This window comes from Hyperolius riggenbachi, chromosome 3 (assembly GCF_040937935.1).
Source record: "Hyperolius riggenbachi isolate aHypRig1 chromosome 3, aHypRig1.pri, whole genome shotgun sequence".
NCBI classification, from domain to species: domain Eukaryota; kingdom Metazoa; phylum Chordata; class Amphibia; order Anura; family Hyperoliidae; genus Hyperolius; species Hyperolius riggenbachi.
In genome coordinates, this window is record NC_090648.1 from 114,046,823 (window position 1) to 114,072,317 (window position 25,495).

The 25,495-nt window shown below is 41.8% G+C and overlaps 1 protein-coding gene across 4 annotated transcripts in view; it reads left to right on the forward strand.

The window, feature by feature from the left end:
* SLC23A2 (solute carrier family 23 member 2) overlaps positions 1 to 25,495 on the forward strand; it is a 275,407-nt gene that overhangs the window by 119,122 nt on the left and 130,790 nt on the right. For 3 of the 4 annotated variants that reach the window (XM_068274816.1, XM_068274817.1, XM_068274818.1), the window contains one exon: positions 1,862 to 2,146. In XM_068274816.1, coding sequence (XP_068130917.1) covers positions 2,030 to 2,146 — 117 coding nt within the window. In that variant the 5' untranslated portion in view covers positions 1,862 to 2,029. The remainder of the gene's footprint in view (positions 1 to 1,861; positions 2,147 to 25,495) is intronic. The other variant, XM_068274819.1, reaches the window with a different exon arrangement.

Here is a 25,495-nt window from a genome sequence, read left to right on the forward strand (position 1 = left end):
ATAATTTAATTGTATAATTCACTTTCATATAAATAGGCTACAATACCTACATCACAATGTTTCAGTTCAGAGCAGTGTGTGGAACATGCAAATAGTTAAGTACCCTTAAATGGGCCTGAGCACTTTTTTCTAAGCAAGGTTAGTAAATAGAGTGGGTTGTTGAGGGCGATGACCAGCATTACTTATGTTCAGGAGACTGCTCCCTAGTCCTCCGTCTGTATGCACTCCACCATTTTCTCCAGGCAGACTAGCAGGTGCCTCGGTTTGACGTTGCCTTGGCAGTGTTGCGAGTTCCTGGCTCACGCAATGTATGCTGGGAGATGTAGTTAATGTGAACTGTTGGGGCATTGATTCCTGGCAGATTTAATCAGAGCAGGGAGTCGGGGAAAATCTACAAGTGTATGGCCACCTTAGGGTTTGAAAATATTTCACTCCCACCCCAGTTAGTTCATGGTGAACCAGGACCCTCTAGGACTTTGTATTATTGTACAAATATTGGTAAAATTACTGATATTTTACCATAGTGAATAATAGAATATCAGTAAAATTTTGTAGATTTGCTTACCCATGCTCCTGCACTGTTTTTATAGAGTTTCACTTAAAAAGAAAAAATGGCCACAATCCCAGGGTCATGACACTACAGCATCTTAGCTCTCTACTTCTCATCAGTCAGCACGGAGGGATGGGTTAGAGGCGGGGAAGGGGTGTTCCTAATGCCAGTAGGGACGTTGTTTACATGGAGCAGCACGATGGCGTAGATGGCTAGGTCAACATCTGCAAGGAGTTTGTGTGTTCTCCCGTGTCTGTGTGGGTTTCCTCCAAGCACTCTGGTTTCCTCCCACATCCCCAAAAACATACAGATAAGTTAATTGGCTTAGATTGCGAGCCCCTCTGAGGGGCAGTTAAGTCACAAGACAATATATACTCTGTACAGCGCTGTGTAAGAAGTCGGCGCTATATAAATACTAAATAATAATAGAGGGAATGCAGCATTATTCATAGCTGCTGTTGTTTTTTTATAACAGAACTGCAAATGTTTGAAATATAATAGACTTGTTTCTGCATACTCGTAGCTTGCTTGTAAAGGGTTCGGTCGTTGCTTCCTGTTCAAATTTCTGTTATAGGTTGTGATTAAAAGATTGAGGCAGGGAACAGATTTGACTTTCAATTTTCTGCATGCGTTTTTCTACGTACGTTTTCTGCACACCAAGTGTGTTTCTATGAAGAACGCCCGCGTTTTTTTTCACAGCAGCTAATGTGATTGATACAGAAAACTGACAATGTGCAGAATCATGATGAAGAATGTCAGTTTTTTTCAGTGTGAACTAGCACATTGAATAACATGAGTTCTGTGCAAAAAAAAAGCGTACGAAGTTCTGTGCAAAAAAAAAGCGTACGAAAACAGTCAAGTGTGTTCCCTGCTTAAAAAAGTAATGTTTGTTTGAGGGTGGAGAGAAGGTCTCAGCCCTCATTGGCCTGCCGTCTGACATTTACAGTACTACAGCTATAATGCTGAGAAAACACAATGAGTTTTTTCGGCAGATATACAGGCCGGACTTTTTTCTCATTGTTTTTCTGATCAATTTCCATTTGCTTCTATGGTAAAATCAGAAAAAGGAACAAAATCAGCTGTCGGAAATGAATTATTGAGCCATCTATCTGCCATAAAAACTCATCCTATATTCCCAGCATACATTTACCTTGGTCCTTACAGTGGTTGACATATGTCATTGTAGGACTGTGGCCCATTAAAGAATGGAATTTCTTTTAAATTGTTTCCTTAATATTTTATGCAGCTATGAATCGGTTTGTGTTTTGTTTTTGCGACAGTCATTGACTTTAACTTTTGTTCCCCTTCCAGGTATTATTGAATCCCGTCCGTATAAGACTGATCAGTCCGGATGCTCGGAGTGGCAGAGCCATACCTCTGATCTCTGAAGCTTTGTCTCCCTAGCCCAGGAAGACTGCAGTGTTCCTCCTTCCAGCCAGGCTCGGCCAAGGCTAGACAGAAGTAGACTGTGTTCCAGCAATGGGCATTGGTCGGAACCCCTCATCTAAGGCAATGGAATCCACAAGCTCAACCGATGGGAAGTACGACGAGGAGACGAAGCATACGGCCTTTTTCACCTTACCAGTAAGAGCAAATGTATGAGCTCATTCATCCACACATGTTCATCTGTCAGCTAAAGACTATTGCATTGTTTATCTAGTTTAGCAGTCTGATTGGGTACTGTTCACACTAAGAATTCACTTTATGTTGTGAAAGGTTCACACTGAGGTGCTCTGAAATTGCACACAAATTGTTACACACAGGGTTATGGACACCATGTTTGTTTGTATCCTGAAAAAGTGCGCTATTGTCCAAAGCAGCTCAATTGAAAACTTAGGAGGAACATCGGTAATGTACAAAAATCTGCTGACAGCTTTTGAAAGTTAAACACACTGTGAATGCAATTTCATACAACATATGAAACAAATCCACACTTATAGGACTTACGAGCTGCCGAGCCCCCCCCCCTCTTCAAAAAAGTTCAGTACCTGCCTGAAATTTGAATGCACGGAGGACGCCATCCTCGCTCTCCGTGCAGTTCCGCCGGGTCCTGCAGTTAAATCGTCCCCCCGGGCCGCTCCCGACCCCACAGCTCAGGTGGGGCTCTCCTGCCTCTAGCAAAATGGCGGCCTAAACTGGCCGCAGCTGCGCAACCCGCACAGACGCGAGTGCGGCTGCGCAGCTCTCCACCCGATCCACGGTACAGGCTGTTTCCTGTAGCGTGGATCGGGGGGAGGCCCTAGAGCTGCGCAGCCGCACTCGCGCCTGTGCGGGCTGCGCAGCCGCGGCCAGCTCAGGCGGCCATTTTGCTAGAGGCAGGAGAGCCCGACCCGAGCTGTGGGGTCGAGAGCGAGCCGGGGAGACTATTTAACTGCGGGGACCCGGCGGAACTGCACGGAGAGCGAGGATGGCGTCCTCCGCGCTTTCAAATTTAAGCTCATACGTCCTTTAAGCAAATGCTGTGGTGCTGGGATGCTCTTGGCCAAATGTGGATCAGTTGCGTAGAATGCCCGTGTCACTAACTGTGTCAATACAGGTTCCTAAACCATTAGGACCCAGCAGCAAATGCACATTGCACACTCGGTGGTACAGTGATGGCTCACAAGGGTATGCCCGCTCTCAACCCGATTGGTTTCGCTTCCCGGCCTTGAGGGCAAGCATAATGTCCTTTTAAATAAAGACTTGCTAACTTGGCTACCCATAAAATGGAGACTCCTTTTCAGAATTGGCATGCTAACATTCAAATCCCTACATGACCTAGGCCCAGGATACCAGAATGATTTGTTACAACTGCATCACACCACCCACAACCTCATGCTTGGTACACACTATGAGATTTTCTGGCAGATTTACTGTGAGATCGAATATTTCCAACATGTCCGATGTGATTTCCGATTGTTTTCTGAGCAGTTTCCGATCGTTTTTCGACAGTTTTCCGTTCACTTCAATAGGAGATCGATCGGAAAATGATCGGAAATCAGATCTAACATGTTGTAAAAAATTTATCTGACAGGAAATCTGCCAGAAAATCTCAGTGTGTACTTAACATCAGACCAAAAGGGTCCAATAACTTGACCACCCCCCAGAGCCAGAGATGTTTGGTCATGCTGCCCCTACCCTGTGGAATGCCTTGCTAAATGTAATCAAGACAGCTTCAACCCTGGACACGTGTAAATCACAACTGAAAAGCCACCGGTTTAGTCTGGCATTTATGATCACATAACATTCCCCCCTGTACACATCACTATGTACTGATCTGAGACCAGCTTACGCGCTTTGGGTCCTACTGGAGAAAATGTGCCTCTTCTGTTAATTTACACATGCCTGTTTGACATCTTGGTAGCACTTCCAGGGTGTGGCACACATTGTTCCCGGGGAAGAATGCACACTTCAAATGGACCTGAACTCTTGCACAGAGAAATGCATCCTGTATGTATTTAAAGAGTTACGCCTGTGTAATTCCCCCTCATTTGTGTCTAATCACCAGTTGTAATTTGCCCCCCCCCCCCCATGTCACATGACTGCCTATGCAGATAAGCCCATTTGAAAGTACAGGCTGTAAACAATATCCCTGCTGCCATGAATCAGGAAGTAGAGACTGTGCAGATTTATTTAAGGATTTGTATCAGCTGTAACAAAGAAATGTTTTTTTTTTTTTTTTTTAAAGTGAACCAGAGATGGAGCACCCTCCATGTATTTTACCATATATATCAGTGGGAACATTAGAGAAAACACCTACCCTGCTTTCTGTTTCATTCTTCACTGCTCAGCTTGTTTCTTATCAGCCCTGATAAAATCCCTGACTGTGCATGCAGTCTGGCTTTGATCAGGAATCATTATATCTGTCTTCTCTGATGTCTTTTCAAGCCCAAGCCTGCCCCCTGCTGGCTCTGCTCAGGGATCATTATAGCTGAGTCATTATAGCAAAGCCAGACTGAATGCTCAGTCGGGGATTTTATCAGGGCTGATGAGAAGCAGGCTGAGCAGTGAAGAATGAAACAGAGAGCAGGGTAGGTGTTTTCTATATTGCTCCCACTAATATATGGTAAAATACATGAGGGTGCTTCGTCTCTAGTTCACTTTAAGGCCTCTTGCACACTGCACGCGATTCCGATTCAGATTCCGCTTTGTAATCAGTTTTTACATCCGATTCAGATTCTGATTTGCAGTTTGCTCCTTGCACACTGCAAATCTGAATCTGAATCAGATGTAAAAACTGATTAAAAAGCGGAATCTGAATCGGAATCACGTGCAGTGTGCAAGAGGCCTTAAGTTTATTATGCTGTTGTGTATCTTTTAGAGCAGAGAGGAGTTCTGAGTTCAGGTCCGCTTTAAGTAAGTTTGCGTTTTTTACCACATTGGGAGATCTGAACCAACACATGCCCAATGTAAGTCAATGAATGGTTCACATCTCATGCAAAAGTCCATTCGCAATTTAAATTCCGATGGCTGCCAGCTGACTTTCATTACATTACATGCGCTCTTCCTGTATTTTCTCTTGTGTTGCTGTGGTCAGTTGCACACACATTTTTGCACACAAATGTGTGCCGATCCAGGTTTCCTGGTGTACTGAACCGCATGTGCACATGCCCAAGTGTGACCCCTGCCTTACTGGCATTAGTGTCTCTTAAGCCGGCCGCGATGTTCCTTATCAATCGAGCCGCCGGATCGCAGCCTCATCTACCCGTGTAGATGAGGCTTTACACAGCATATATACAACACTTTTTAAGGGCCTATCCACAGTGGGGCGATTAGCGGGTGTTTTCCACTAATCGCCAAATCACCGGCGATCTGTGATTTTTAGTGCTAGCACAATGTTAACTACATGGCAGTTATCTCACTGCCGCGATCGCCATAGATTCACGGTGATCACAAAATGCACTATATGTAGCATTTTAGATTTTAGCGATATTAGAGCGACTGCAAAGCGCCGATTACGATTGCTCAAAAATCGCAAAAGTGTACAGTGAAATTTACACGTTAATCTCGTAAAAATTGTCCACGCTAGCACTTATTGCTAGCGTTTTGCGTTTGAAAGTGTGAATGGGCCCTAACAAAAGTTATTCTACTTCCGTTGTGCAGAATTTCTTTAATTTCGGTAAAAGACGACATAATGGTACTTGACTGCATTCTGCTTAAATTTACATCCGAGCCGCATCCATTTCATTCTAATTGTTACATGACTGCCAAGTAAATCACACAGCCAGGTGGCCACACTGCTAGCACTGCAGTACAGCAACAAACGTTTCATCTTCATCTCCATAAAGCTGAATGTACAATTACTGGATGCATCAGGAAATTCTGCCAGAATAGTTAAGACCTGACAGAGGTTTGCACTCGGTAATCTTCCCTCACAAGCAGATCCTAGAGGTGGCTATACATCGTTCAGCTGAAACAGCTTTAACCATTTTTTTGAAAGTGCTTGAGATTTTTTATCTTCCCTATCCTTATTGCTTTATAATGAAAGTGATGGCATTGGTCACATATGGCCTTACAACTGCATGCAGTGATGGCTGGTGTAGTGTGGAAAAATGTAATTATAACTTTGTATGGACAGTCTTTAGTCCCTCTTTACCCAATATTTCATCTCAGTTGTGAAGCTAGGTGAAACTAAAAGCCAGAGACTGAAAGGGGTGAAGGGGGTTGTTGAGCAGCAATGGGTTCTGTCTCTGGATTTAAAGAAGTTTCTCATGCTTCATTCATTTTTCCTTTGACTTTCTACCATGTTTATGTACTGAAAGTCCATTTTTGGCAGCTTTTTTTTGCAGTTGGCTGTGCCTTTACAGGCGGCTCTGTATGGTGTATATCAGGCTGGTGGTTTGTGTGGAAACAAGTTTAGGTTCACTATAGTGACTGCAATTCTTGGCTGGTGCTACACATTGAGCCAGAAAAAAAGAGCACTTTTAGAGGCTGGGGGAGGGGTCAGCACTTTTAGAGACTGGGGTTGTGAGTACTTTTAACCTCCCTGGCGGATAATTTTTTTTTTCCTAATTGAAAAAATCCTTTTTTTTTTTTTGAATATTTTTTTTTTTGTTTCATGTAAAGCTACCAGAGTGGTAGCTACATAAAACACCACTAGAGGGCGCATGTGGCCCTCTAGTCCGATCGTCGCCGGCATCTATAGCAAACAGGGGAACGCGTATATAACGCGTTCCCCTGTTTAGCTTCTCCTGTCGCCATGGCGACGATCGGGATGATGTCATGGACGTCAGTCGACGTCCTGACGTCAGGCACACCCGATCCAGCTCATAGCGCTGCCCGGAACTCATTGATCCGGGCAGCGCAGGGCTCTGGCGGGGCCCTCTTCAGCCGCTGCGGCGGCGATCAAGCTGTGCGCGCGGCTAGCAAAGTGCTGGCTGCGCGCACAGCAATTTACAGAATGAAAATCGCCCCACCAGGGGCTGAGATCTCCCCCTGTGCGGCATAGCCCGAGCTCAGCTCGGGCTTACCGCCAAGGAGGTTAAGATTCGTGTTGGTCAGATCACTTTTACTTATTTCAGCAAAATATGGGGGTCCTGAACACAGAACAAGCTGAAAAGGCTCCATGTTATGTGACAGATATCACAATTCTGTCACAACACTGCATTTAACATGTGGTAGAGGTGGATCTAATTATGTGAGGTAAAAGACATGCAAACACGCCCCTTATTTCTCTTCAGAATTCAAGTGTGAGGTATTTCACTACTAAATACCACACATTTTTAGTCGAAAATTACCACATGAATTACCTCATGAAATTACATGAGGTAAAACTTTACTTAAACTACCAGAATTCAAAAGTTGATTTCCCTCATGAGGTAAACCCAATTCCGTGAGGTAATAGTTTACTAAACGCTACGAGGATTGAGCCCATTGGCCCATATGCAATTAATGTTTTCTCCTGAGTTTTCTCCTAGGTGATAATGTTTCATCTTCGCTTTAAAATAACTTTTCAGCACTTGTACCAATAAATAGGTGATAAAGTACTGTCAAAATTATTTTGAGCTTTTTTTTTTTTTTTTTTTTTTTTTCTGGTGGTTTGACAAATTTGAAAAAAATCACCTAGGAGAAAACGAAGGAGAAAGTCAATTGCATATGGCCCATTAGCCATAACTTTTTCTCCTGAGTTTTCGCCCAGGAGATCATTTTGTCATCTTCCCTTTAAAATAACTTTACCAAAAAGTTATTTTACAGCACTTCACCAAAAAGTAGATTAAAAGGCACTGTCAAAATTTATTTTGACTATTTTCTTGCTTGCTGGTGGTTTAAAAGGCATTTTATTGACCAGGTGCGAAAATTCCACCTTGGAGAAAAAGTTAATTGTATAGGGGCCGTTACCCATAAGCTAGTTCTGGAATATCTGTGCAGGAGTGTTTTATAGTGCTATAGCCATATCTAACTACACTGGCTTCTGCCAGGCAGCTGCAGTGAACTCTAGGAATACACACCTTTCTTCTTACGGTAACTTGAAAGAAATAACAGTAAGGAAATGGCTCATTTAGCCTGAGGTTATCACTGAGGACTATGGCCTCTGCTGCAAGAATGATGTATGAATGGTTCTTTTATACTATAGTGCCCGACTTATCTCGTAGCTGATAAGGAGGTTATTATTGTACGGTTATGTTTATTGTTGCATGGTATGTGATGTGTGCTTACTGGTGGTTTTGCATTTCCTACTGGTACAATTATTGCCTTGTTGTATAAACCTTTGCAGGTGCACAAACATGCATTCAGGCTTCCTGTGTTGTATTTACTACCAAGGTCTTTATGCTTTCTAATGCTGCATGTGTCCTTAAAGGACCACTATCGTGAAATTTTTTTAAAAAAATACTTGAAATCACATTAATAAAAAGTACATTTCTCCAAGAGTAAAATGTGCTTTAAATGACTATTCTCCTATGTTGCTGTAACTTACAGTAGGTAGTAAAAAGCTGAATGAACAGACAGGTTTTGGACTAGCCCATCTCCTAATGGGGGATTCTCAGGGTTTATTTTCAAACGCACTTGGTGAATGGCAGTTGCTCAGTCCAACTGCCAGAATAGTGTGCAAACTGGATGTGAGGCCGGCTTGCATCTTTTTATAGATAGATGCTTTCCTGGGAGTGCTTTTGGTGAGAATAACTTAAATACTTAGAATACCCCATGAAGAGATGGACAAGTCAAAAGCCTCAATTGCTTCAGATTTCTACTACCTACTGTAAGTGACAGCAACATAGGAGAAAAGTAATTTATAGCTCATTTTACTCTGCGAGAAACATACTTCTCATTTTTATGTGTTCACATGCATTTTAACTAGCGGCTGCTGTAATGTTGATGCGCGCGCGCCCCTGTGCCCCCCCCCCCCCCGGTAGCCCGGAGATCAAGGAACGGTTCCCGTTCATTGATTTAAGTCCCCAGCTGAAAAACCGTCGGCCTCTTCTCAGAGGCCGCGGTCTTTCTCAGAAGAAAAAAAAAGTTTCCCGTCCTCTTCTCGCTTCCTGGAAGCGAGAAGTACCAAAAAAAAAATCTTGTGGCCAAATAGTAAAACTACATCTACATACATTTTTCAATACATTAAAAACACATTCTTACATTTAAAATTAGCTGTTTATTTCCCACACCAAAAATTACCCAAATAAAAATGTTAATGGAAAAAAAATACAATTAAAATAACTAAATAAATAAATTATTACCTTAGGGTCTGAACTTTTTAAATATGAATGTGAAGAGGGTATATTACAAACATTTTTTAAATTATAAGCTTGAAACTGAATAAATGCACCTTTATTTCCAAATAAAATATTAGCGCCACACACTGTGATAGGGACAAAATTTAAATGGTGTAATAAATAACCGAGACAAATGGGCGAATAAGGTTTTAATTATGGTAGCATGTATTATTTTAAAGCTATAATGGGCGAACACTGAGGAATATTGAATTTTTTCCATTTTTTCTTAATATTCCTGTTAAAATGCATTAGAAAAAAAATCTTAGCAAAATGTACCACCCAAAGAAAGCCTAATTGGTGGCGGAAAAAACAAGATATAGTTCAATTCATTGTGATAATTAGTGATAAAGTCATTGGCGAATGAATGAGAGGTGTAAATTGCTCTGTTGCATTAGGTGAAAAATCCCCGCCGGCTGTAATAGTTAAATTTTACAATTTTATCAATAGTGGTCCTTTTAAAGCATGCCTGTGAGGTTTTTAAATGAAAAAGTTAGATACCCCAGGAGAGTGAAGCTTTTGCGTCCACCAGAAGCTTCCCTCACTTTTCTTCAGACCCCTCCTGGACCTTCTGAAACATTGTGGCCATGCTCCCGTACGTGAATGAGCGCAGCCGCACTTCAGTAGCACAGACCCGCTCTTGCTTTGGGGGGAAAAGCCGTGCCCACTTGGCTCTGTGCTTCTGTGTTCGGGAGGCTGTTCATGGCTTATCCTCTGGATAATCCATAGGCTTCCATCTATTCTGGCGAGTACCCATTTGTGGCGCTTTTTTGCTTTTTACTGCAAGTACACTTTAATGTACACCTGTACTGGGAGGCTGCCATATGTATTTTTAACCAATGACCGTTGCCTGGCAGTCCTGCTGATCTTTTTGGCTGCAGTAGTGTCTGAGTCACACACCTAAAACAAGCATGCAGCTAATTCAGTGAAAATTAGGATCTGTTCAGGGTCTATTGCTTAAAGAGAACCTGTACTGTGTAAAAATATTTAAAATAAACACATGAGGTAACTTCAAATGAACATTACATAGTTACCTTGCCATCCGTCCCTCTCAGAAGCTCACCATTTTCTTCTGGCAATAATCCCTTCCAGTTCTGACAATATTTTGTCAGATCTGAAATATATCAGTTGCTGTCAGTAAAATATCAGTTGCTGTCAGTTATAGCTGAAAGGAAAACTGATGCACCAGGTAATGTCCATGTTTCCCTATGGCTCAAGTGGGCGATGTTACAGTTTAACTGTGTGCTGACCAGAAAGCTGTTATGGGTAATGGCCATTTTCAAAATGGAGGACGGAAAATTCCTTTCATCACAGTGAACAAATAGGACGCGGTACAGGAGAAAGACACTGAGGAGTAGACTACATGGAAGGCAAGTATGACTTGTGTATGCTTATTTTGACTTTTAATTTTCAGTTCAGGTTTTCTTTAAAAATATTAGAGGCAGAGGATCAGCAGGAAAGCCAAGCAATCTGCATTGTCTAAAAGGAAATTCATATGGCAGCCTCCAAATCCCTCTCACTTGAGGTGTTCTTTAAACATCCTTTGAGATGGAACTCCAGCCAAAACTTTAGTTTGAGGAGTGGAAGCAGCAGAACATCAGTCAGCTTCTTTCCTATCTGTAACGGTCAGTCCTGACTCAGACAGGAAGTGACTAGAGTGTGACCCTTACTGGTAAGAAATTCCCCTTTTTTATATCTTTCTTGCTCTCAGAAGCCATTTTCTGCTAGGAAAGTGTTTTATAGTTGGAATTTCTTATCAGTGAGGGTCACACTGCAGTCACTTCCTGTCTGAGTCAGGACTGTGTCAGCCACTTACATTCCTGATATTTAACTCTTTCAGGCAGAGAAAGAAAAAAATGAACACAGCATAGGTATTTGTGTGCTAGGCACTGTACATACCCATGTCTATCTCATCATGTCACATGTCAGTTTGGGTATCCTTTAACACACCATACAATTTTTTAAATATTTGTTCAATTGAAGAATAGCAATACATTTTTCTGGCTAATTGTAACAATTCAAAAATATGACCAATGTTACACACACACACACACACACACACACACACACACACACACACACACACACACACACACACACACACACACACACACACACACACACACACACACACACACACACACACACACACACACACACACACCTACACACACACACACACCTACACACACACCCCTCAGAAGAAAATTGATTGGAACGCAGTAATTGACAATCTATCACACGCCATACAATTCTTGATAAAGTTGGTCTCAAATTTCCAACATGTCCAATCTTCAAAAATCGGAAAAAAAAGAAATTTAATTTATCGATCAAAAACAAAGGAAATCTCTCGGTTTTTCGCGACAACCGATCGAAATGATCGAATTGGTGAAAAATTGGATCCTTTAATTGTATGGCGTGTGGCCACCTTTGGACTTAGTTCACACATTAAAAAGGTGTCCAGTCCTGTTTTTGATAGTTTGCATGAGTTTTGTATGTGTTTCTATGGAAGTGTTCACATATCAAAGGTGTAGATTTCCAGTCCAGTCACGTAAAACTGATAGAAAACTAATGCAAATCTGACAGGACAGTACTGGACCGGACCGGAAACGTGCAGATTTATGTGTGGACCAGGCCCTATTACCCATTGTGGCCCCATTGACCTGTGTGGCAACAGTTGCTAAGCCTTTTGCTCTGTCCTTTGTATAACTATCTATAACTCGTGCTGTCCCCACTTTTTTTCCTGTTTTTTGTCACAAAAAAAAAAAATAGTATCTGTAAGCCTTATTTGCTCTATAAACGTTCATTGTCTCATCACCAAATCACCAAACTGCATTTCATCTTAAAAAGTATTACAACTAGCTGTTCTAGCATTTTAGTCTTTGTACTAGTAACATCCTCTGTTACAGGGTGTAGGGCTAACTCTGCATTCATTATTCCTCTGGAAACTTAAAATTCAGCTTTAACAGTTTTAAGGCCCTGTGATTATGAGCTTATGCTTATTAAAGGAGTACTATCAAACTTAACCACTTTCTGTCTGTAGCATAAATCAAAATTGCAACAGCAGTCTGTGCGAAAACAGCATATCTTTCTGCTGTGCAGTGTAGCTTTTTTTTTTAATTTACCTTATAGATGGCATCTGACACACTGACGGCGACGGGGAATGGGGCAGCTCATTACATGAGAGGGGATTCCTTTTTTTACAGTGCGGCAGTGCATTATCCTACTTTCATGTTCCCCCACATCAGAGTGCACTATACAGTGCGTGACCCGCCAAAGCCTGCTATGAGGAGCGAGAGACAACCGCTCTCGCTCCTATTCTGCCCAGCCAATCCGCCCCAGAGGGAGACTTCCGTGTGTCGGGCTGCCTATGCTACGCAACGGCAAGCATAAGCTGGAGGAGGGCGCGGCACGTCTCCATACAGATATAGATGGTAGACATATCACTCCATTTTAACTGATGAAGTGATTTGAATTAGACATGAAAATGCTCTAGAATACAAAAAGAAAGTCTTGCTGAAATGGCTTTACAGGGTATACTCGACTAAAAATCGAAAATTGGGATATTTTTATTGACTCATTCCTGTTTCGCCTTGTGGCTGTCACCAGCACAGTGAAGTAATTGCTGATGAATCTCCCAGTTGTGAGACTAATCTTTTACATTTCCTTTTGTGTTTTTTTTTTTTACTTTCTCTCCTGCCCCAGGAGGGAAAGAAAAAACTCCCAAAAAAAGTATACAGGCAGCTACCGGTATTTAAAATGGGATTAAAACCTCCTTCATTCTGAGATAAATATTTTGGCTAGAGGCTTAACACCGGTCAGTTGTATCTGCCGTGTGTATCTGCCGTGGGTCCAGGTAGTTGCTAGGCAGTAAAGCACATATTGAACACAGTGTTAACGAGCACAAGACCTCCAACGTAAACAAATATTTGTGAGTTGTTCATGCAGGGCTGTGGAGTTGGAGTCGAGAAGTCAGAGCTGGAGCAATTTTTGGGTACCTGGAGTTGGTGGTTTCATAAACTGAGGAGCTGGAGTCGGATGATTTTTTATACCCACTTCATAGCCCTGTATACATATCCTACATGGGAAAACCCAGGGTAAAGGACAATTACTCTATAGAGTCCCTACATTAAGATGCCATAAACCCTCATACGTACGTAATGACCACATCCACGTTGGAACCCATACTTGAATAGATAAGACATTAGAATGAACTTACCTGGCTTTTGCCCCTGGGTCATGGGACCTAACTTATAACTCAAACTAGAATATATCTACATTAGTGTCTTCCGTGACAGAGCTGTATTTGAACTGCACATTTTTTGTTTTGTTTGTTTGTTAATCCCCTGGACACATTTTACTATTTGTTTCCTTCATACACACTTACCAACTATCTGTCCAACTATCTGCCAAACTTGTCTTTAGCCCCATTCACACGCTCAATAGAGGTCTTTTATGCAGCACAATTGTCAAACCGCTTTTGTTGTGAAAAAAGTTGAAACAACTAAAAAAGTATTTAGCTATTGTTCAAACAGCTGATAAGACTGATATCAACTGTTTGAACAACCGCAAATTACTTTTTTTTTAGTTGTTTCAACTTGTTTTACAACAAAAGTTGTATAGGACTTAATGCTGGGAATACAGGGCTCGCTTCTGAGCCATTTAGATGGCGCGATAGATAATTTCCGACATGTCAGATCTCCCGCCCCATCGTTTCCGCAATTGATTCTGCATGGAGGACAATGGGAAAAGATAAGAGAATCGCCTACAGAATCGAGCGGCAAAATCGAGCCGTGTATGCCCAGCATAACAGACAAGTTTGGTAGATAGTTGGACAGATAGTTGGTAGGTGTGTATGAACCTTATAGCTTGGCAATAGGTTCTTTATACTTAAACGTGAAATTTAAACAGGACAATACTTAATGAACTTAAAACATTCTTAAAATGACAAGATGAGATACACATCTGTACATATAGTCTGAAGTCCCTTTCTGCTTCCAGTACAGGAAGAGTTAAAATTTAAGTTGGTATCTATGTAAATGAGCTTGCTCAAATTCAGTCCTGTTTCCTGAAAAGTAAATAGAAGACAAAACCGCAGATAAACAGTGAGAGAAGGCTTCTGTTAGGGCCTGTTTCCACTAGTGTGGTGCGATTCCATTGCGGAAAACAAATTTGCAGGCGGATGCGAATACATATGCGAATTTTAACCTGCAAATGCATTAAAATTCGCATCTGTATGTAAGTATGCAGATTTAACCATGTCCGTGCCTGTGTGCTTTTACATTGATTTTAAGCAAAAACGTACACTAATTCACATGGAAAATTCGCACAGCGAAAACGCATGCGCATTTCCTATTAAATACATTCTAGGCGAATCGCACACTAGCTTTGCGGTGTGCGAATTCTGATGGCTCTGCTGTGCAGAATTTTTTGGCACAGTCTACTGCACAACATTTCTGACAAGTGGAAGCAGGCCCATTGATTTTTATTGGGTATGCGAATCTGCATGCAGACTCTCTCTTATGGAAATGGGCCCTTAAGGTTTTAGTGCTGCAATGTTAAAACGGTCATTACTTCTATTTATTCTTGCTGCTGTTCATAAAGGGAACCCGAGGTGAGAGGGATATGGAGTCTGCATATTTATTTCCTTTTAAACAATACCAGTTGCCTGGCAGTCCTCTTGATCCTGTGTTTCTAATACTTTTAGCCACAGCCCCTGAGCAAGCATGCAGCAGATCAGGCTTATGAGAGAAATCGCCTCGTGGAGACTTGGGCGCAGGATACAGCCGATATACGACCCTGCTCCTGCACAAGTCCCAGCGGCGTTGGTTACTATTCCCCCTCCAGGTCCACATGGATGGTAGGGAATGATCTAATTTGGCTTCCAGCTATTGCTGGCGGCTGATTTACAGTGTTTTAAAAGTAACTTCAGCTCCGTCTTTTGATGGCGCCGAAGTTACTCACTGTGTGCCGCTATAGCCGTAATTCCTATTACGGTCTATGGTGGCGCCAGCTGCGCCCAAATATCCTGCGCTCTTATTGACGTGCTCGCAGATCAGGTACGCTGATTAGGGTTGTACTGGATCAGCCGTATGATTGCTGTAGGGTTTTGACTCTGACACTATTTATGCCAGAAGATCAACAAGGAAATAGGGATAGCAGCCTTTATATCCCTCTCACCTCAGGTTGAGACTCTGTTCTGTTTAATTTACCCTTAGTGAAACACACCTATAAGTGATCCTATTACAAGATCATTTTCACTTCAGGTTTGCTGTAAGCATATGCTGTACAGTGGCTTGCAAAAGTATTTGGCCCCCTTGAAGTTTTCCACATTTTGTCACATTACTGCCACAAACAGGAATCAATTTTATTGGAATTCCACGTGAAAGACCAATACAAAGTGGTGTCCATGTTAGAAGTGGATCGAAAATCATACATGATTCCAAACATTTTTTACAAATAAATAACTGCAAAGTGGGGTGTGCGTAATTATTCAGCCCCCTGAGTAAATACTTTGTAGAACCTCCTTTTGCTGCAATTACAGCTGCCAGTCTTTTAGGGTATGTCTCTACCAGCTTTGCACATCTAGAGACTGAAATCCTTGCCCATTCTTCTTTGCAAAACAGCTCCAGCTCAGTCAGATTAGATAGACAGCGTTTGTGAACAGCAAGTTTTCAGATCTTGCCACATATTCTCGATTGGATTTAGATCTGGACTTTGACTGGGCCATTGTAACACATGGATATGTTTTGTTTTAAACCATTCCATTGTTGCCCTGGCTTTAAGTTTAGGGTCATTGGCCTCAATTCACTAAGATCATGCTGGAGATAATAAGGCAAGAGAAAACTTAGCTCCACACAGTGAGAGAGTTATTTTATCTCTTCATTCCTTAAGTTACCTCCTCTGTAGTTAATTTACCTCCTCTGTAGTTATTTTCACACGCAGTTAATAAACAGCCTGTCTTTAACTCTGGAGTTATTTTAAGGATTGAAGAGTTAACTTAAAGACAGAAGAGTTAACTTTAGGTTTGCCTGAGGTAAAATGTTTCCTGAATACTACATGCCTCATCACCATGGTGATAACTCTAGAAACGTTATTAAAGACAGGAGATAAGCTTAGTGAATTGAGGCCATTGTCCTGCTGGAAGGTGAACCTCTGCCCCTGTCTCAAGTTTTTTGCAGAGTCCAAGAGGTTTTCTTCCAAAATTGCCCTGTATTTGGCTCCATCCACCTTCCTATTAACTTTTACCAGCTTCCCTGTCCCAGCTGAAGAGAAGCACCCCCAGAGCATGATGCTGCCACCACCATATTTGACAGTCGGGATGGTGTGTTCTGAGCGATGTGCAGTGTTAGTTTTCTGCCACACATAACGTTTTGCATTTTGGCCAGAAAGTTCCATTTTGGTCTCATCTGACCAGAGCACCTTCTTACACAAGTTTGCTGTGTCCCCCACATGGCTTGTGGCAAACTGCAAACAGGACTTCTTATGCTTTCTGTTAACAATGCCTTTCTTCTTGCCACTCTTCCATAAAGGCCATCTTTGTACAGTGCATGACTTATAGTTGTCCTATGAACAGAGTCTCCCACCTGAGCTGTAGATCTCTGCAGCTCGTCCAGAGTCACCATAGGCCTCTTGACTGCATTTCTGATCAGCGGTCTCATTGTTCGGCCTGTACGTTTAGGTGGATGGCCTTGTCTTGGTAGGTTTACAGTTGTGCCATAGGCCTTCCATTTCTGAATGATCTCTTGAACGGTGCTCCGTGGGATGTTTAAGGCTTTAGAAATCTTTTTGTAGCCTAAGCCTGCTTTAAATTTCTCAATAACTTTATCCCTGACCTGTCTTGTGTGTTCTTTGTACTTCATGGTGTTGTTGCTCCCAATATTCTTTTAGACAACCTCTGAGGCCGTCACAGAGCAGCTGTATTTGTACTGACATTAGATTACACACAGGTGCATTATATTTAGTCATTAGCACTCATCAGGCAATGTCTATGGGCAACTGACTGTACTAAGAACAAAGGGGGCTGAATAATTATGCACACTCCACTTTGCAGTTATTTGTAAAAAAATGTTTGGAATCATGTATGATTTTCGTTCCACTTCTCACTTTCACGTGGAATTCCAATAACATTGATCCAGGTTTGTGGTAGTGATATAACAAAATGTGGGAAAACTTCAAGGGGGCCGAATACTTTTGCAAACCACTGTATACTTCACTCATTATACTCAAGATTTAGCTGCTGCTTGGGACTTATGATAGGTTCCCAACAGAACGCCTCTTGCAAGATTATCAGAAGCTAAAAATTGTTAGCAATAGCTGCAGGATTTGGCGGATTTGCCTAGCCTTATGTTTGTTGGGATTGTACTGTTCTGATTATGTAAAATATGAACTTTTCACACTACCATAACTACTAAAACATGTAGAGCTGTGTTACACAACTACTATTATTGCAAGAAACTTTGAGGTATTCCACCATGTTTATTACCAAGCACATGCAATTATAATAAGTATAATAAGTATCTGTAATACGATCTGTTCTGTCAATGAGATGAAACAGGTGTGTTTAGTTGCTGGATTAGTGAATCAGTGTCCATAAAGGCATTCCATGGTCACAGACCTGTGTTTTGTAATAGATTAGGTGTGTACTAGGATCTACAGGACCCAGTTGCATGCTATCTTTTTTATTTTTATACTATGGCGTCTGAATGTTTATGAACCCTTTTGAATATCCAATACCCCACTACATAATATCCAATGCCACTCCATAAGTATGATCTAGAACACAATCTGTTTTTCACACGTCCTAAAACTTGGTAATTGGAACCTGATAAAACAAGGCTAAAACCTATTGTGCCTGGTCTTTTATGTATGGATGAAATGACCCAATGTTACTTATTTTTGTGCATCAAAAGTATGTGGAGCTTTGCTATCAATTACTGGTGTCTCTGGCAGCACTAACCACAAGATAACTTTTCTCATCAGTCCTACACATCATCCTAAGCCTCCTACACACACACAAGAGCTGTAGCCAAAAGCAATTGGGACTTGATCCCATGGCAACATTTTGCGGTCTAGTTCTGTGCAAATGCATTGCTAGCCTAGTTTGTTGCTGGGTAGCAGGAATGAGGGATGATGCAGTTCACCATGGAAGGGCACTGACTGGATGGGGCGAGTAGGAAAACAATGCCCTTGGTCTCCACTCACCTGAGATCTGTCAGCCTGATTGCTTGTGGACAAATCGAGGGGCATCAGGTATTGCGGGTAGTGTGTGTACAACGGTTAACGTATTTTTACCTAACAGGACGTCAAATCAAGGGTGTTTGTGGGCTACTTTCAACTTAGTCTTTCCACCATATTTTTGTAGGATTTATGAAGTTGGCTGTTGCAAAACAATTTATCTTTACTGTTTTACCCTTGCCTTGGTAGAAGGACTTTTTGTTAGAATTATCATGCTGCATACCTTGAGTTTCAGTTCATGAAGGGATTTCTTGACACCTACCACGTTTGCTGGTACAGTTCAGAACAGTACATCAGAAACAAAGCAGGCCAATGTGTGATACAGCCATCGCCATGTGTCACAGTTGGAGTAAGTTTTTAATCCTGGAATGTGTTTTGCCTTTGAAAATACGGAGGATGATACTAATCACATTTTTCGACTGAAATTCTCACATCATCACATTAGAGGTGTAGTACAAAAGAAAAATCATGAAAACCCCAGTGTGTTTTTAAAGAAGGAAAATCAGTTGGATACATAAATGACACCCATACGTACGCATAATTCTTTGCAGTGAAGATCAAGAGAGGTTGAATATTCTGATACTTTTCACTTGCATTATCTGTAGTTTCTTCAAGAATTAGCTTTTGGGGGGGATTTCTTTCATTAGATCCTGAGTGTCCGGAATCAAATTCCAGACTTTTACATAATAATAATGGCAGTATTTGTATAGCGCCTTTCTCCTGTCGGACTCAAAGCGCTTGCGAGGCAGCCACTAGAGCGCACTCAGTAGGCAGTAGCAGTGTTAGGGAGTCTTGCCCAATGAACTCCTTACTGAATTACTGGCTTACTGAACAGGCAGAGCCGAGATTCGAACCCAGGTCTCCCATGTCAGAGGCAGAGCCCTTAACCAGTACACCATCCATAATGATTAGAATACGAAGGATGCAATAGTTAATATATCCTAAGCACATTACACAAACACAAAACTACAAACTTGGTGCCAAAACTGGATGTTCCAAAAAATGCGATAGTTAAGGGGCCCATACACTGAGCCGATTTTCTGGCCGACAGATCGATTGATCGATTGAAAATCGGTTGGCCAATCGACCGATCGATGGCCGATTTCGATGGATTTCTGTCGAACTGGCAGGATGGAAAATTTAGGTCGATCTGATGAGATTGCTTATCATTTTGCATTGGCCTTAATGTGAATCTGATGGCAAAAAAATGCCATCAGATCGAATTTCAATAGATTTCAAACTGAAATCTATTGGAATTCTATCCTGGTAAAAAATGTTCTAAAAACGCATCAGATAGATCATCAGATGCATTTCTTATCTATCTGCTGCCAATCTGACGAGTGTATGGGCACCTTAAGGCTTACAACCTTTCCTAAAGAAAAATGTATAAAGTACAATGGCAAATCTCAGAATGCTATAGAAGTCTAAAAATCCTTCCCCACATACAATATTTAAGGGGAAGAGCAACATGAACTCCTCAAAGTATTAAACCCCATCTACACCATAAAATTTTTGTGCGATTCGATTCATTGATTCGATTCAATTCAATCCGACATGTCCGATCGGGATTCGATTCAATTTGATTCATTTTGCTATTGTTCTGCAATGGCAAAATCGAATCGAATTGAATCCCGATGGGGATTTAGGACTTAAATAGTCCATGAAAAAATGGAAATCCTCAACATGTTTCGTAAGAGATGAAGTGCTTAAAGTGGACCTGAACTCAGAACTCCTCTCTGCTCTCAAAGATACATACAACAGCATTATAACCTTTAAACAAAAAACATGTATTTGTTACAGCTAATACAAAACACTAAAATAAATTTGCACAGTTTCTACTTCCTGACTGATGGAAGCAGACATATTGTTTACAGCCTGTACTTTCAAATGGGCTTATCTGCCATCTCATCCTCATGTGACACAGCTGAGGGATCAAATTACAACTTGTGACTAGACACAAATGAGGAGGAATTAAACAGGCTAAACTCTCTAAATACATACAGGGTGCATTTCTCTACGTCTTCCTTCTGTCCTGTGCAAGAGTTCAGATCTACTTTAAAGTGAGTCTGACACTAGGCCAGTCGGCGCAGGCAAGGTATGCTTTACTGCCTGTGGAAGCTGCTAACGGAGGATCTATGAGGCTTTAGATCGCGGCGATGGAGCGATCTTTATGGAGGGAGCTGGAGGAAGCCCCTGGTATGAATAAAACATTTTTATTTCCCCTCGTCTCAGGTTCATTTTAAAGGTGGCCTGGTGGCCATAGACTTATATAGACGGCCACCAGATATGACCATCTGATTCCTGTCAGATGCCTTTCAGATCAAATCTGACAGGGATCTATCTTGTGTGCCACACAATAGGAACGTATTTTCAATAGATTTCAGAATTAAATCTTTTTTTAAAAAAATCTATCAAATCACAGTGTTGCGCTGTTAAATCCAGTGCAGCGCTATGGGCAGTCAATCGACATTTTTCTGTCTCCACTGATCGATCTATTCAACCAATTTCAAACTAACATTTGGACAATTGATCGATTGGGCTGCCCTCTGCATCCATTTTATAGCAGCTTCTATCAGCGTGTTATCGATGTGAAAAAACATTAAGTGTATGGCCATCTTAACCAGACATTGATTAGACTATACTATTATTATTATTATTATTTATTGTATATGTAAAGCACCAATATATTACACAGTGCTGAACAATAGATAAATGGGTTAACATACAAAGTAGGACATACAAGGCACTCACAACAAAACTAGATAAAGGTCTGATAACAGTAGTTCAAGCGGATCCGAGATGGAAAACGTAACTATAACAAGTAACTTGTCTATATATCTTATCTAAAGTTTAGATAGTTTACACAGCAAATATCGCTGCAAACAGCTTTAATAGAATATGTTTATTTTGTCCTGTGATACAATGACAGCAGCCATGTTGTTTGTAAACATTACACAGAGGCAGGCTTATCTGCATCTTGAGCAAAAAAAAAAAAAAACTATATTCCCCTCCTCCTCCCCTCTGCCTCTGAAATCAATGGATAGTAACACCTCCCACTCCTCCTGCCCGGACTGAGCTCCCATGAGCCCTTGCTACTGTCTGAAAGTGCCTTGGCTCTCTGAAAACCTGTGGGTGTGGCTTGTTTAGTTTATAGGGAATTAAAATATTAAAACAAAAAAGTGTTTGGCTTGAGGAATACCCTATAATAACACAATAATAAACAATCGGAAAGGAACACAATTATGCAATGAGTAAAAGTTCATCTTGGATCCACTTTCAGTGTCTTTGGTCAAAATAGTCTGTTCTAGTCCGCAAGAGAGTTGACAGACAGTAAGATTACATAATCAAGCTGGAAACACTAGAGAGGAGGGCCCTGCCAGAGGCTTGCAATCTAAAGATAACACAATACTGAATTAATAGATAAAGAAGACACACATCATGTGGCCACATTACAAGCCCAGAACCACAAAGTCTATCGACTTATGTCACATGGGGGACTTGGTAAGGATTCAGGAGTTGCCTAATCAGTAAGTTGTAGTTTTGTCCAAAAGGATCACATGTGTATGTCTTGCTTTTTCCCTAACATAACTTTTTAAATCAAGCCAAAAGTTCTATTTTTTGTCTCATTTGTCCACATGATTTTCTTCCAGCAGCTTTCTGACTTAGCCATGTGGTCTTAAACAGACTGTAGGTGGGCAGCCATACTGTTTTGTGATAGAAATGGCTTGTTGCTAATATCACTGTTGTACTATACTCGGGAACAAAATACTCGGACCCTAAAGAACAAGCGACACCCATGCTAACCTAGAAATAAAAAAACACATATATAAGTAGATAAATACTACTTCTACTTACATAACAGATGTATTGTGCTATCCACGTAATCATTCCTGTGAATTTTACAAAGGAAAAGCAAAAAATCCTATTCTAGGCAGTGGCCATTTTGCCAAACTAATGCTGACATCATATCCTCCCTGACTCTTGTTTCCCCCCTCCCTTCTCTTGCCCATTGTGTATTCATTAGCTGCCCTCCTCCCAGAGTCTTTTTTTTATTTACACATCCAATCACTGAGTCACCGTCCTCAGCCTTGCTTGTAAACATAAGTGATCGGCTAGGCAGGGAAATAAATGGAAGAGGAGGAATATATTATAGATAAAAAGAACTCCCAGCATTCAACTTTTTGGCACGGTTTGGCACTAGGGCCAGTGCTCCTAAAGTATGTGATAACTCCAAACCATAACCGCAGAAAAAGTTTTGTATGCAGGAATAGCATCTTTATCACTTAATACACTCAGACCAGTTGCTGTTGAAATTTGATTTTTATGGTGACAATACCGCTTTAAAGAGGAGCTGTGAGCCATACTATCTCAGAAAAAAACCCACATATATAAGTAGACAAATACCTGCTCTACTTGCATAGCATACTGTATGTATTGCACTGTCCACGTTTTGATTTTAGTGATTTTTCTACAGTAAAAAGAGACCTTCTTAGCCTTTCCCATTTTAAAGTGGATCCGAGACAAACTTTTGCGGTTTTCATTTTTGTGTCCCTTACATATGGTTTCTGGGGCATTCTTCCCATCCCCCCCCATGCTATTTTTTTATTACATGAATAAATTATACTAATTAAACTACTGGAGCCGCCCCCAACTCCTCCAACGCCTCGGCGTTCAGTCCCATGCTGCAATTAATCATGGGAGCTGAGCCTGGCATGCAGGAACCTCTAGCTACATACACATGAGGCACGGATGTCTGCAGTTGCATGGAGACAAGCAACAGTTGAGTCTCCAGCAACGACAGTTGTATACAAGCAACGATTGTATACACGCGGCAACAACCTGTCTGCAACATAGCGGAAACTGTTGCTCAGAAACTTCTGTCACAGGTTCAATGAACTGTCAGACTCACAAGAGTTGCTAGAGACTAGCATACACACGACCGCACCGACTTGAGGATTTTATCTGATTGCCATCTGGAGTCGGGAAGGAATTTTTCCCTTTTGGGGCTAATTGGACCACGCCTTGTAAGGGTTTTTTCGCCTTCCTCTGGATCAACAGGTGTATGTGGGGGACGGGCTGGAGTTGTACTTTGTACTGGTTGAACTCGATGGACGTATGTCTTTTTTCAACCAAAATAACTATGTAACTATGTAACTACCTATACTGACTGGGGCCAACTATACTGGGGAGGCAACTATACTAGTTATACTGACTTGGGCAACTATACTATATACTCTGCTATATACTGTTTACACTCATGTTAGATGCAAGGGGGTGGAGTTCACAGGCTGAGGGGTCGAGATACAGAGCAGCTTTGCCACTGTGTGTGTGATGACAAGCAAAACATGGTTACGCTCATTGTATCACAAGAAGAAATTATCATATACTGTAGATGCAGTTTGCAGCTGGATTTACCGTGTAAACCATCTAAACTTTAGGTAAGATATACTGTATAGACAAGTTTCCTGCTATAGTTATTTTTTCATCTCGGATCCTGTGGCTATTTTGAAGCCCTTTGTAATGTAATTTCCTGCCCTACTCTCCTCTGCCTTATTTGCCCGCCCTTCACTATAGAAAGTGCATTGCTCAGCATGAGAAATATTGGCCAATCAGAGAGTAACAGAGGTGTGGGATGTGTAGGTACTCTGCAGGAGAATGAGACGATTCTTCCTCTATTACACATTCTTCATGCACAATCTGAACCAGGTTTATGGGTGACAGACAACACCTCTGTGTTCAATGTGCACAACATTCTCAGTGGATTCCCTGCTGCTCTGTGGAGAGTGCATATGTAGAGTATAGTACTACTGTGTAACAAAGTAAACCTGAGACAGATGAAATTAAAGTTTTATACATACCTGGGGCTTCCTCCAGCCCCCTTCAGGCTAATCAGTCCCTCGCTGTCCTCCTCCGCCACCTGGATCTTCTGCTATGAGTCCAGGTACTTGAGCCAGTCTGGCGTAGTGCGCATGCACACTCTCCGCTGCTGGGAGCGTACTACACCTGCGCAGCACTATTGCGCAGGTGCAGAACGCTCCTGGCTGTGGGAGCGGCACAAGGCCGGACTGCTCTGACTGGCTGGATTACCTGGACTCATAGCCGAAGATCCAGGTGGCGGAGGAGGAGAGCGAGGGACTGATTAGCCTGAAGGGGGCTGGAGGAAGCCCCAGGCATGTATAAAACTCTTCTTTTTATCCGTCTCAGGTACCCTTTAATTCGTAGTCATCAAATAAAATTTTAACATATCAAATTTGATTTCTTGAGCAAAGGGAGTGCATACATTTGCATAAACCAACCTCAATGCAGAATTATTTCCATCTCATTGACAATCTCTATTAGTGACACGGCTACACATCAGGCTTTATTCTTGCAGCATAGATGTTACTGTATTTCAGGGGTGCCCCATTAGGTATATCGCAAAGGACTTGTGGTAGATCCAGACCCCACTTCATTAGGGCTGCACGATTTTGGGTAAAAATTGAAATTGCGATTTTTTTTTTTTCTGTCAAAAATTGTGATTTCGATTTTTTTTCACGATTTTTTTCCAAAACAAGCTTTAGCACTAAATTCACAATGTACCCCTGAGCTTGAACAATTGTGTGTGGACTGTGGCGTTCGGCAGGGGTCCCCAACCTTTTCCGGCCCAGGGACCACTTTCTGACCAAACTTTTTCTCTGGGAACCGGGGGGGGGGGGGGGGGGGGAGGGGAGGGGGCGGGGGTTATGGCATCCTAGTGTAGTGTACAGTGCCGTGCACAGCGGGTTTTGGGTGGAGGGGGGGCTTGGGTGTGGCGGCATAGCTAGCATAGTTGCCCCAGTATAGGGAGTTTAGTTGCCCCAGTGTAGGGAGTTTATTTGCCCCATTATAGCTAGCATGGTGTCCCAGTATAGCTAGTATAGTGTCCCAGTATAGCTAGTATAGTGCCCCAGGATAGCTAGTATAGTGCCCCAGTATAGCTAGTATAGTGCCCCAGTATAGCTAGCATAGTGCCCCAGTATAGTGCCCAGTGTAGCTAGTATAGTGC